Raw genomic sequence first — 13,013 nt, 5'->3', positions numbered from 1 at the left:
CAGCCTCTATATCACTAACTTCAGTCGTCCTTTAATTCCGATAGTAAAATCTTTACCGATATTTCACTATGGCCTAACCTTACCCCCACATGAGTCCTCCCTTCGTGTACATGGCAGTACGCCATTGGTAAGCTTGGTGCAGGATAAGCCAAATTATGGTTCACCCTGCTGCTGCTGAAATTCCCGGTCGCACCAACTTGGAGTGGGGCACCCAAATTACAGATACGTGGGGTGTGGACTTCAGCATTGCTGTTATAGATGTGCCATCAGCTGGCACTTCACTCCTCTTCCTCACCGTGCCTAACCCTAAGAAACCCTGCCGATGCTTAACCCTATCCACCAATAATATTGTTATAGCCGCAATAAAATAGCGGAAGGGGTGCCTCGTCCACCAGGCCGACCAGGCAGTCACCATGGGGGGAGGGGCGTTGCCGTGAGGGGGGGGGCAACTATCTCTTTGCCAAATTGCAGACTCCAAACCCCGCGGGTTTCCGATACAGGTTTGTTTGATCTAACTCGGTACCCGGCAGGTTTTAGGGGTTGCCATTTGGCACAAAGGTAGTTCAGGGCGTCCCCTCCATTCCCTCAAAATGTGGGGAGTATAGGAGGCATGGCTACGGAAATATCACCCACAGCACAAAAGAATAGAATATCTCGCAATACAGCAACATACTGCGCATGCAGGATCATAAGTTGCTCCTGCTGAGCCCAAAACTCTGCAAATGACAAAAATACTGTCCCTGTTGTCCACCTTAGGCATGCTGGTTAATTCAAACTTTCAGATCCCTGATTTCCAGATAACAGGGACTTTGCTGTACATGGGGGGTCTTTGGGGGTATTTTTTTCCATGGAGTCACACTCTAAGGATAACCAAGGCCGGATTTACCATAAGGCACTGTAGGCACGAGCCTACAGGCGCCTGATTATGGAAAGGTGCTCACTCCCCTCCCTGAGCGCCTCCATCTCTCCTTCCCTTCCTTTGTAGAGTACCAAGCAGAGTGTAAATTAAAGGTTACTCACCCAGCTCTCACCCAGCTCTCGGCATTCTACTGATGAAATCTCCCTTCAGTTAAGGGCACCACTGGCTGATTAATACTGAGGGTATCTCTGGCTAAGTAATGCAAAGGGACACCTGTAGCTATGACAGGCAAGGGAAGTAAGGCAGAAGTGACAGCTGGGCCAGCCAGTTGTCCACAGGAGTTTGTAGGTTAATGGAGGGCTAAGTCTAGGGTGCCAGGACTTCTGTGCCTATAAGCTCAAGTGATGTAAATCCGGGCCAGAGTATAACACAACACACACAAATCCACACAGTGTAAATAACAATGTTCCCCACTCTCCAGGCATTGCAGTGCAATGTGTCAGTCATTATACAGTGAGGTGTATGTAACTTGGTTTTGGTGCTACACACCTCATTACTAACAAACAAACAAACTCAAAACATTTATATTGGGCTTTTCTCCTGGCGGACTCAAAGCGCCAGAGCTGCATCCACTAGGACACGCTCTATAGGCAGTAGCAGTGTTAGGGAGACTTGCCTAAGGTCTCCTACTAAATAGGTGCTGGCTTACTGAACAGGCAGAGCCGAGATTCGAACCCTGGTCTCCTGTGTCAGAGGCAGAGCCCTTAACCATTACACCTTCAGCCAACTATACTATAATGCACTCACAATTATTGTTTGACTAGTTAGACACATAGTTCCCAACCCTCTTTGGGAGGGACAGTCCCTCTGTGGGAACCCAATCCCTCTGTCCCTCTTACTCCCTCATTTGTCCCTCTTTCAGGACTGATGTACAGATCTATGTAAATATATGTATTTTTCTAATGAAAAAATGTGTCTGACTCTAAACTTTATTCCCAGCCTTTAAATTGATACATTTCTTATTTTCAAATGTTAATATGAAGGAAAATGAACCAGGATAGAAAGGCCCAGTGTGGTTTGAATGATAAATCAACATATTTTTCCCATGACATCTTAATGGTATGTGCGGCTAGGGGTGTGCTGGGGGCGTGGTTAGGGATGTGGCTTATGTGTCCCTCTTTCTTATCTCAAAAAGTTACAACTTTACAAAATATATGGACAAATGTGTCATATGCATTAGTCTAAACCCTAGGCTCTCAACATGTGGTACGTGTACACCAGGGGGTACTTCTGGTGGTTCCAGGGGGGGTACTCAGGCTTGATATACCTAACCAAGAAAAACTAATTTAGAGTTTTAGAAAACTATAAATCTTCTTTAGCACCAGCACCAAATTAGTATTTTAGCTTTTAGCTAATTGAAAGCAATAGTGGAGGCTTGGAAATTATTTAGAACCAATTTTCATGTACTATGTTTAAATTAGGGATGGGACGAATCCACAATTTCTTCGAATCCGAATCCGAATCTAAAAAGGTTCTCGAATATCTCGAACCTTTCGAATCTCGAATCTAACGAATCCTGCACATAAGAATTGTGCGATCCATGGTATAGTTGCCCGTAGTATAGGTACCCAGGCATAGATGCCCGCACTATAGGTAGCTAAGTAAAGATGTCTTCAGTATAGCAAGCAAGGTATAGGGGCCTTCAGTATAGGTTGCAGGGTATAGTGGCCTTCAGTATAGGTAGCAGAGTATAGGGACCTTCAGTATAGGCAGCAGGGTATAGGGGCCTTCAGTATAGGTAGCAGGCTATGGGGGGCTTCGGTATAAGTAGAAGGCTATGGGGGGCTTCGGTATAGGTAGAAGGCTATGGGGGGCTTCAGCATAGTTAGCAGGCTATGGGGGGCTTCAGTATGGTGGGCTTCAGTATAGTTATGAGGCTATGGGGGGCTTCAGTATAGGTAGCAGGCTATGGGGGGCTTCGGGAAAAGGTAGCAGGCTATGGGGGGCTTCAGTATGGGGGGATTCAGTACAGTTAGCAGGCTATGGGGGGCGTCAGTATAGTTATGAGGCTATGGGGGCTTCAGTATAGGTAGCAGGCTATGGGGGGCTTCGGTATAGGTAGCAGGCTATGGGGGGCTTCAGTATGGGGGGATTCAGTACAGTTAGCAGGCTATGGGGGGCGTCAGTATAGGTAGCAGGCTTTGGGGGGGCTTCAGTATGGGGGGCTTCAGTATAGTTAGCAGGCTATGGGGGGCTTCAGTATAGGTAGCAGGCTATGGGGGGCTTCAGTATAGGTAGCAGGCTATGGGGGGCTTAAGTATGGGGGGCTTCAGTATAGGTAGCAGGCTATGGGGGGCTTCAGTATAGGTAGCAGCTACTAGCAGGCTATGGGGGGGCTTCAATATAGGTAGCAGGCTATGGGGGGATTTGGTATAAGTAGCAGGCTATGGGGGATTTGGTATAGGTAGCAGGCTATGGGGGGATTTGGTATAGGTAGCAGGCTATGGGGGGCTGTAGTGTAGGTAGCAGGCTATGAGGGGCTTCAGTATGGGGGGCTTCAATATAGGTAGCAGGCTATGGGGGATTTGGTATAGGTAGCAGGCTATGGGGGATTTGGTATAGGTAGCAGGCTATGGGGGGATTTGGTATAGGTAGCAGGCTATGGGGGCTGCAGTGTAGGTAGCAGGCTATGGGGGGCTTCAGTATGGGGGGCTTCAATATAGGTAGCAGGCTATGGGGGATTTGGTATAGGTAGCAGGCTATGGGGGATTTGGTATAGGTAGCAGGCTATGGGGGGATTTGGTATAGGTAGCAGGCTATGGGGGCTGCAGTGTAGGTAGCAGGCTATGGGGGGCTTCAGTATGGGGGGCTTCAATATAGGTAGCAGGCTATGGGGGATTTGGTATAGGTAGCAGGCTATGGGGGCTTCGGTATAAGTAGCAGGCTATGAGGGGCTGCAGTGTAGGTAGCATATCCTCCTCCCTCCCCCCGCAGCCTCCTCCACTCGCCCCCCTGCATAAATAAGGAGAAACAGCCTCTCACCTCCAGCCTGGAGTGCAGTGCTGCAGACTTCACTTCCTTGTTCCCCCTAGTGGCCACCGGACCGGCTCTTACTGATGACGCGTAGTAAGAGCCAGTCACTATGGGGAATAGGGAAGTCTGCAGGAGGTCTGCCGCTCCGGAGTCCGGGCTCCACACTGGAGGTGAGAGGTTGCATCTTCTTATTTATGCGGGGGCGAGCGGAGGAGGCTGCGGGGGGAGAGAGGAGGACACTTGCGAGCGGGTGAAGCGGCGGATGCGCGGCGATGCAGCGTCGGGATTCGGCGAGTGGAAAATGGCGTCGGGATTCGATTCCACGAATCTCGAATATTTCCTAATATTCGAGGGATTCGTGGATTCGCCGGATTCATCCTCCCATCCATAGTTTAAATATTTATTTGTTAAGGGGTACTTGTCAGGGCTGGATCTACCATAAGGCACTGTAGGCAAGTGCCTACAGATGCCCGATGATGGAAGGCGTCTCACTCCTCTCTCCAAGCGCCTCACTCCCTCCTTCCCTATACAGAGTCTTGATGACAGTGTAAATGAGAGGTCATTCACCCTGCTCTTAGCATTCCACTGACAAGATCTCTCTCTTAAGTCAGGGGCACCTCTAGCTACTTAATACTGAGGTACCTCTAGCTTCCTAATACTTGGGGGCACCTCTAGCTACTTAGAATTGAGGGTATTTGTAGCTACCTAATATACTAAGGGCCCCTGTAGCTATTTATGATGGGCAAGAAAAGTATGGGAGAAGTGACAGCTGGAACAGCCAGCACACTTGCCGTGCAGTTCGGTGGGGGTTTGTGGGTTCATGGAGGGTGAAGTCTAGGGTGCCAGGACATTTGTGCCTATAGGCCTATAGGCTCCTGTGAGGTAAATCCAGGCCTGGTACTTGTGATAATGTTTACTATGCTACAATGTTTACATACCAATAAAATGTTGAGGTACACTGGTCTAAACAGAACATCAAATGTCATCAAACCAAAGACTGTACTTACTGGGCTAATATATCAAATCAGGTGCAAAGAAAATTGGAGCAAAAGTGGAAAACTTGCCCAGTGCAAACAATTAGGTTTCAGCAAAACGAAATAAGGATTCTGACTGGCTCAGAGGAACTGAAACACTTTTTTCTTTTTATCTATTCCACATTAGGGATGGTCCTGCTTAGAACTCATGGAGATGTATGTGATCAGTTTGATCAGCTGATAGATTTGTAAGACTCTGATTTGCTGGTCACGATCATGTGTTAAACCAGGTAATCACAGCAAATCAGAACCTTCCAAATCTATCAGCTAATCAAATTGATCAAATGCGTCTCCATGAGCTCTCCTAAGCAGGGCCATACCCATTTCACATCATAAATCATCAAAACCCATTCTAATAAAACAGTTACTTGGCAGAAAATTACACATCGACTGCTAATTACCAACCACACCTAAAACAAGGCTGATGCATGCTCCATGAATACAAGGTATGCAAAGCTGCAAAGAGAATTTTTGTCTGTCTAGCCCCTCCCATTGGTAGACTGTTGCCATGAACTACCAGAAATGCTTTTTGATGTACTCTATAACAAAGAAACAAAGCACTGCTGGTTCAACAGAAATGGCATAGGAAGAATAACAAGACTGTTTGAAACAAATATATATTTTCACACTTTTACCTTAAAGTGAACCTCCGGACTAAAAATCTACTCAGCAGAACTGAAAAGGCTAGGTGTTTCTTTAACAGTTTCACAGCATCAGAACTTTGTTTTTTCTTACCAAAACATCATTTTTAGCTGCATTTTTAGCTAAGCTCCACTCATCAAAGAAAACTGCCCAGGCTTTTTTCCCCTGATGCTGTGCAAAGCATGATGGAATTTTCTAAGTTGTTATTCACATTGCCTAGCAACTGGGAGGGGTGATCAGGACACAGGACAGTTGGAACTGTGTCTCATGCTCCCTGTCACCTCCTTTCAGCCAAAAAAGATGGCTGCCCTCATGAAATCAAACATTTGCCTGTTCTTTTAAAACAGGGTGGGTAAGTGATTATATTACCTATCTATTTTAATTAACATAACTAATGTAACTTAATGACAGTATGTTTGTTTAGACTGAAGTTCCTCTTTAAACAGGATCTCTAACCAAAATAACATAATTAATAAAATTGCTTATTATTATTTTTTTACAATATTCATATATAAATTATTTAGCCCATGTTTGTCCATTGTAAAATCTTTCCTCTCCCTAAATTTCTAAAACTGAGCACAGCCGGCAACATCTTTAGTATACTGGCAAATGATCTCTGCGGAATGTTTGTTACTGAGAGTACTGGTCTCCCAGAATGCTTGGGGGGATGGGGAAGGGGCTAAGGGAGAGTTCTGCATAATAAATAGCCTAGGCTAAGCCTCAGTGGGAGGACGGGCTACATGCCCATATATGGCAATACATACAGTAGCTATAGGAAGTGTTTCTGATGCTGAAACCAGGATATTTAATTTAAAAGTAAGTATCCTGAAAAATGTACCGCATTCGTCACGGTTCTTCTTTAATAATAAAATAATTTGAAAATCAAAGCAGCCTTTTATCTCATGAATAAATATATAAATACATACATAACAAAAAGTCCTTCCACAAGGTCATTTTCAACCATTTCGGCTTTTTTTTCACATGACTCAAATCTACGTTATTTATTTTATGTTTAGCTGTATACAATGGGCTCCTTTCAGCTGCTCTGCGAGATCTAACAGAGCTAATCTGTCATTAGGGGGGCTCGAGTCTAGATAGACGCAGAGGAAAAAAACGACTTGCCAAGATGAATTATTTGATAAGACATCTCATGAATGAAATAAAAGCCACCACACTATGTCCAATAATTAGCAGATATTCTAATCTCAGCGCTGCACACATGGAATTCTCTTGAATGGAATTGATTAACATTCACTTTGTTCGCCGACACACTCGTTCCCTTGTCCTGGGTACACACTGCAGTCAGAACTCTGCAGATCCCATGTACCGTGCTATAGAACCCCAAGCGCTTAGAAACTGCTAGGCAAATGTCTCATTCAATTATCCTTCCTACAGCGCACAATTTATGCTCACGGTAACACTCCGTTTGCTTTGAGGATTGTATGCATCGCTCCAAATTAAATTCATATACCGTCAAGCGTTTGGGCTGGAGTCATCCAGCCTCGTTCTATTCTGGTATTCAGGACTAGGGCACAGGAAATGTATTTTGCAGATTAGCAGAAGTAACGGGAGATAATCATTTTAAGCCTCGGAAGAGTCATTTACCTGGCGAAAATATGCCGTCGCCGCTGCCTCCAGGCCAGCCAATCATCTCTCTCATTTTCTTAAGGGTGACATATTCCAGCAATACAAACACAGGAGCAATTTCATAGGTAAACCTAGGAAAAAGGCAAGAGTGTTACAAAAGAAAAAGCTCATAGCAATAAGAATTTAAAGGAAGTACAATGCGCTTGGAACTGGTTTGTGTAAATGTGCTATACACAGGGCCGTTTTTAGGCAAAGGCAAACCATACTGTTTCTTAGGGCAACAACTGCTGCAGGGTTGCTACTATAGCAACGATGGTCATCAGGCTTCCAATTTTTAGTAACACAATAGTAAAGAATGGAATGGAGGTGTGGTGCAAGTATGCAAAGGTTTGCAGGCGTACGATCAATCAGTGGCATCGCTAAGGAGCTATGAGCCCCAGTGCAAGTTTTACATTGGGCCCCCCAAGCACTCAATACATATCAATTGATACAGAGCACTAAAATCTGCCAAAGACACCCACAGTGTAAGAGGGGCAAGAAAGGGATGGGAACAGTTTGTTAATAGTTACTACTATTCAAAGCATCTATAGAAGTGATTATTACCAGCACAGGACCAATAAAGAGCTAATACTGTGTTTGAAGGAAGCCCCTAAGGGGCGGTCGCAACCTCTGCAACCCCTATTGCTATGCCACTGGTATGATATAAAAGCAAAGCAAAATCTTAGGGGACTAGGGCTCAAACTCACACAAAGCCAGGGGATGCACACAACAAACCTTAATCAGCCTGATTTGGCTAGCTTTGTGCTTGGCTAGCTTTGAGCCGTGGTCCCTTTAAATTTGCTTTTGCCACGCCTCCTGAGCTCCTCATATAATAATTATCAGCCCGATTTGAGCGACTACCATTCTGTGCTGTGACTTTTGTGGTTTTGGTGAGTGCAGTGGCACAGGGGGATTCTGTTGGTGGTCGCTCACTGATGTCTAACTGCACTCCACCAGGTTAGGGTTTATTGCCCTGTGGGAAACTTCAGGTAAGTCTGCTCTCAGGGTTTTTATCTGGTCAGACATGTGCATCCACTGTTAGCATAGGCAGGGCCGGCGCTACCATAGAGGCGAAGGAGGCAGCTGCCCCAGGGCCCCAGAGCTTGTAGGGGCCCCCAGTGGCTACAAGAGGGAAAAAAAATTTCAAATCGGCCTTATAGTTTTTGAGAAAATCGATTTTAAAGTTTCAAAGGAAAAAAAATACACATTTAAAAACCTGCCGACTTTAATGGTTGATAGCAAATCCACCTTAAATGCTAGAAACCCTAAATTTGCAGGATATGTTAAGGAGATCATTAGGAATAAGAGGAAAAAAACAATTTTTCAAAAAGACATTGAGACACACAAGATTGAGAAAATCAATTTTAAAGTTTTGAAGGAAAAACGTATACTTTTAAATGCAGTAAATGTCACTTTTAGTAGCAAACCTAACGGTAGAGTACTTTTACATGTATCAAACGAAAGCGCAATACATTTCCTGACAGGGTTTCCAGGGGGTTTATACGCAGCCGCAGCGCTTTGGCCAGGGATCGCTATACAGCCGCAATATGGCTGTATGAAGATCCCTGGCATTTTTTCCTATTTTTCCAATTTTTTTTTTATGTTTAGAGTGTGGGAATTTTTTTTAAAAAAGGGGGTCCCCCCTCCTGAAACTTTTTAACCCCTTGTCCCCCATGCAGGCTGGGATAGCCAGAATGTGGAGCTCCGACCGATTGGGACTTCACACCCGGACTATACCAGCTGCAAAAAAGGTCCCCTAATGCCGATTTTTGTTCCGGGATATATGTTGGGGGGGCCCCCCAGGTTTATTTTGCCCTGGGGCCCCATTGTTGCTTAAACCGGCCCTGAGCATAGGAACAAGGCTTGTCGCTAGCCCCATAAATCTGTAGCACGTGCCATGGATCTATTCTGGAGTGCCCTGAACAACCAACCCCCAGCAGAGTCGTACAGCAGCTGGCTAGGTACTCACCTCTGGCCACTTAGTGTACAGGTGTGCAGACATCTTCATTTCCGGGCTACTCCCCCTATTGTCTGAGAATGAATCAGACGCTGGCCTCTGCCAGCTATACCCCTTTCTGTATCTTCTACAAAGCTGGCAGACGTCCAGGAGAGAGAAGGGGACATAGCTGGCAGAGGAGAGGGACGCACACACAATGGCACCCAGCATGCACCCCCGTTGATGCATCACAGCCAGCCAGCAGCCACCATGGCCAGTCACAGACTAAGAACTTGATGAAGGGGCAGAGCCGGGACAAGGTCCTCCAGGACCCAAGGCTGAGAAACCAAAGTATGCCCCTCCATCCCTCCCAACCCAGCCGTCACACACTGTTTGCTATTAGACTAAGAGGCGCCCCAGTGCCCCCAACCCCCCAACACCTTAATCTCTAGTTATCTGGCTTGCAGTCACTGCTATGTATCCCTTTTCATTATTTCACTTTGCTTCAAACACAATAGGGGAATGATAGCTGAGCGAGTTGTGCGCCCCCTCCTACACTGTGCCCTGAGGCGGAACCCTCTCTCGCCTCTCCCTCGGCCCGGCCCTGTGAAGGGATCCAATCAATCACCTCTCTGTACAATTTCACTTTCAGGAAAATCTATACAGGAATACTTGCCAAACTCTATCATTGGAAAACCAATACAACTCAAAAGTAAATACCAAGGATAAGTTAGCATGGGAAAATCAGGGTTTTCTGCAGGCAAGAGGGGACTATTGGGGGAATGGGGGAGGGGATGGTAAGGGGTCCACAGAGATGAACAATTTACAACACTGTATTAATAGAAGCTTGAGCTGCGGAGCTCACAGAATTGTCTCTGCACGGAGAGGGCTCAGTCAGGCATGTTAATAACAATCTTTGTAATAATCGCTATAATTACATTCGCCATGCAGTGTGTCAGAATAAGCTGATGAGAGGAAGAGGGGAAACGACTCTGAGAAATAACTGTTGGATATTACAGAGCGAGGGCTTATATACTGACATTTATATCACATTAAATTCACTCAACCAACGTCTGAGATCTACGTTAATAGCACGTAAGATCATTCTAGCCTTTTACGGAAGATACGCACAGTGTTTGAAAATAGACTGTTGCATATTTAGCAGGAAGGCACGCTCAAGAAGGGAGAGTACTAGAATAAAACTGATTTGCTGTCCTTTGCTATTATAAGTCTTGACCTCAGGCTCCTCCTGCAGTTCTGGAGTCATAATATGAATCAAATGGCAGGATAGAAGACACAGGGAATGGTCATTTTGTCAACAAGGCTTGGCTTATTTAAGAAAGAGAATGGCTGTCCCATTTCCTTAAAGCGGATCCGAGATGAAAAACTAACTATAAGAAGTAACTTGTCTATATATCGTATCTAAAGTTTACTGTAGATAGTTTACACAACAAATCTAGCTGCAAACAGCTTCAACAGTATATGATTATTTTTTCCTTTGATACAATGAGAGCAGCCATGTTTTGCTTGCCATCATTACACACAGGCAAAGCTGCTCTACATCTCCAGCCTGTGAAAACTCCACTCCCCTCTCCTCCTCCCTCCTCCCCTCTGCCACCTCCTCCTTCCCAGACTGAGCTCCCATAAGTCCTTGCTACATGGATCTTAGAGTGCCAAGGCACTGGGGAAGCTGAGGGCGAGGCTTGTTTATTTTATAGGGAATAAATTAGAGTATTAAAACAAACAAAAAAAGTATTTGGTATGGAGGACTGCCCTAAAAACTATGTGAAAGGAACACAATTATGCAATGAGTAAATGTTTATCTCGGATCCACTTTAAGTAAAAATAAACTGATGATGATATAAAAAATTACATATATACCCCTACTCCTAAAAATGATTTTTCTCGATATCCTTCAGTTTTTTGTTGTTTAAAAACTTAAAAAATAGCTTTATTATTTTGTCTCTGCTCAATGACACAGTCTTTAAATTGTCCCAATAAGCTCCAAAATACAGTATGAGCTCTAATTCATACAGCTTCTCCATACTTTTTTCTTGCCATCTGCACATTTTCCCATTATTTAAGAAGAGCAAACAAGTCACATCCAGGAAAGTATAGACCTGTTGTGACTGGTCTGACAAATCGCTCATCTTTTTTCAGTCTCTATACTCCTATCTAATACCACGTTCTTCACCTAAACGACAAGCCCTGTGTGAACAGTAGGTGACCTAGTAGCACCAACCCCACTCGGGTTAACCCACAGGACTTTGGCATGCAAGCTATAGAAACTTTTTTTTTGTTTAGTACCTGTGTGTGTTTGTGACAGGTGCACATTTGTAATACCCATTACTGCATATACCTACCTGTTGTTCAGTGCACCCACCTACCTACGTGAGCGCACGCAGTGTCACTGTACTTGTTCGGTACCTGTGTGTGTGTGACAGCTGTACATTTGTAATACCCATCACTGCATATACCTACCTTCCCTCATAAAATATAGATTAAAAAAAGCTGTGTCCCTGAGGCAACTATTTATGATTTTTTTTAAACTGATTTTTTTTTAGGGAAAGGGGGGGAGCGGGGATCGAGGGGGGGGGGGATTGGGGGGGGGTGGCTTTGGAAGTGTAAGTAATTAATTTTATTAATATTTTTTTTGTACATTTAACTACGCTGTGACGGTTTCCTGTTTTATGAATGGACGTGGCCGCTGCTCACGGTCAGGTCCATTCATTCCAGGCATTACGATTGGGAAGCCCAATCACTGAACACGGAATCCCGATGGAAATGGCAGCGGGAGCGGCGGGCACATGTGCGGAGCGGCGGCGGGAACGAGCAACGTATTAAAACGTCCTGTTGCCGTTAACAGGCTCAAACAGGACGTTTTAATACGCTACATTGTCATTAAGTGGTTAAACTGTTTTTAATATATTTTAACCTATTGGGGCCTCTGTTTTACCTACTATTATCATTTAGGCTGGGAGGTTAGGGAATAGCAAGTCCTCAGAGGAAAATTTAGCCATTGCCAATATCCAGAGCTGGGTTCTATAATACCCCAGCCATGGCACCTCCACCACATACAGAGACGATATTTAAAGCTCGAATATAATAGCCAAACCCGCGCATATTGCGGGTGCCCAGAGGCCAAATTAACATTGCGCCAGGGCGACCAATATAACATTGCGCCAGGGCGACCAATATAACATTGCTCCAGGGCGACCAATATAACATTGCTCCAGGGTGACCAATATAACATTGCTCCAGGGCGACCAATATAACATTGCTCCAGGGTGACCAATATAACATTGCTCCAGGGTGACCAATATAACATTGCTCCAGGGCGACCAATATAACATTGCTCCAGGGTGACCAATATAACATTGCTCCAGGGTGACCAATATAACATTGCTCCAGGGCGACCAATATAACATTGCGCCAGGGCGACCAATATAACATTGCTCCAGGGTGACCGATTCAACTGACACGGCCATCCTCTCCACTTCTGCATATATATAACCTGGAAAACTGAATACCCGTGAGACATGAAATATATTAGCATAGTCACTGAACAAAGCCAGCTAGAACAAGTACGCGATAAAGGACAGATATCACCCCTCCTGGGAATCCGGATTAAACAAGCTTATGGCAGTCAGCTCACTGAATTCCTCCACACAGAGCTCAGCTGTCACGGCCCAGCAAGTTTCCTGCGTTATCCAGCAGACAGTATCTAACCGCTGGTGCTGTACAGGAAAACGGCCACCCTAAGCAGTCCAATCCGAGGGATCCTGCTTATGTCCAAAACACAGGAATCCAAATACTGAATCACTAAAGGTTGTTACACTTTTATATATTATCCAAGTGTGAGCAGTTTGTTTTCCAAATTCAC

At 45.0% G+C, this 13,013-nt stretch overlaps 1 protein-coding gene across 1 annotated transcript in view; it reads right to left on the bottom strand.

Moving 5' to 3' along the window:
- The window catches only part of GAD2 (glutamate decarboxylase 2), a 131,277-nt gene that overhangs the window by 57,295 nt on the left and 60,969 nt on the right, over positions 1–13,013 (bottom strand). Inside the window, exon 6 of the mRNA XM_068235658.1 lies at positions 7,174–7,286. Within this exon, the coding sequence (XP_068091759.1) occupies positions 7,174–7,286 (113 nt within the window). The remainder of the gene's footprint in view (positions 1–7,173; positions 7,287–13,013) is intronic.

The sequence above is a fragment of the Hyperolius riggenbachi genome, chromosome 5, assembly GCF_040937935.1.
Source record: "Hyperolius riggenbachi isolate aHypRig1 chromosome 5, aHypRig1.pri, whole genome shotgun sequence".
In the NCBI taxonomy this organism is placed as follows: Eukaryota; Metazoa; Chordata; class Amphibia; order Anura; family Hyperoliidae; genus Hyperolius; species Hyperolius riggenbachi.
This window is presented reverse-complemented; position numbering and strand designations above follow the sequence as displayed.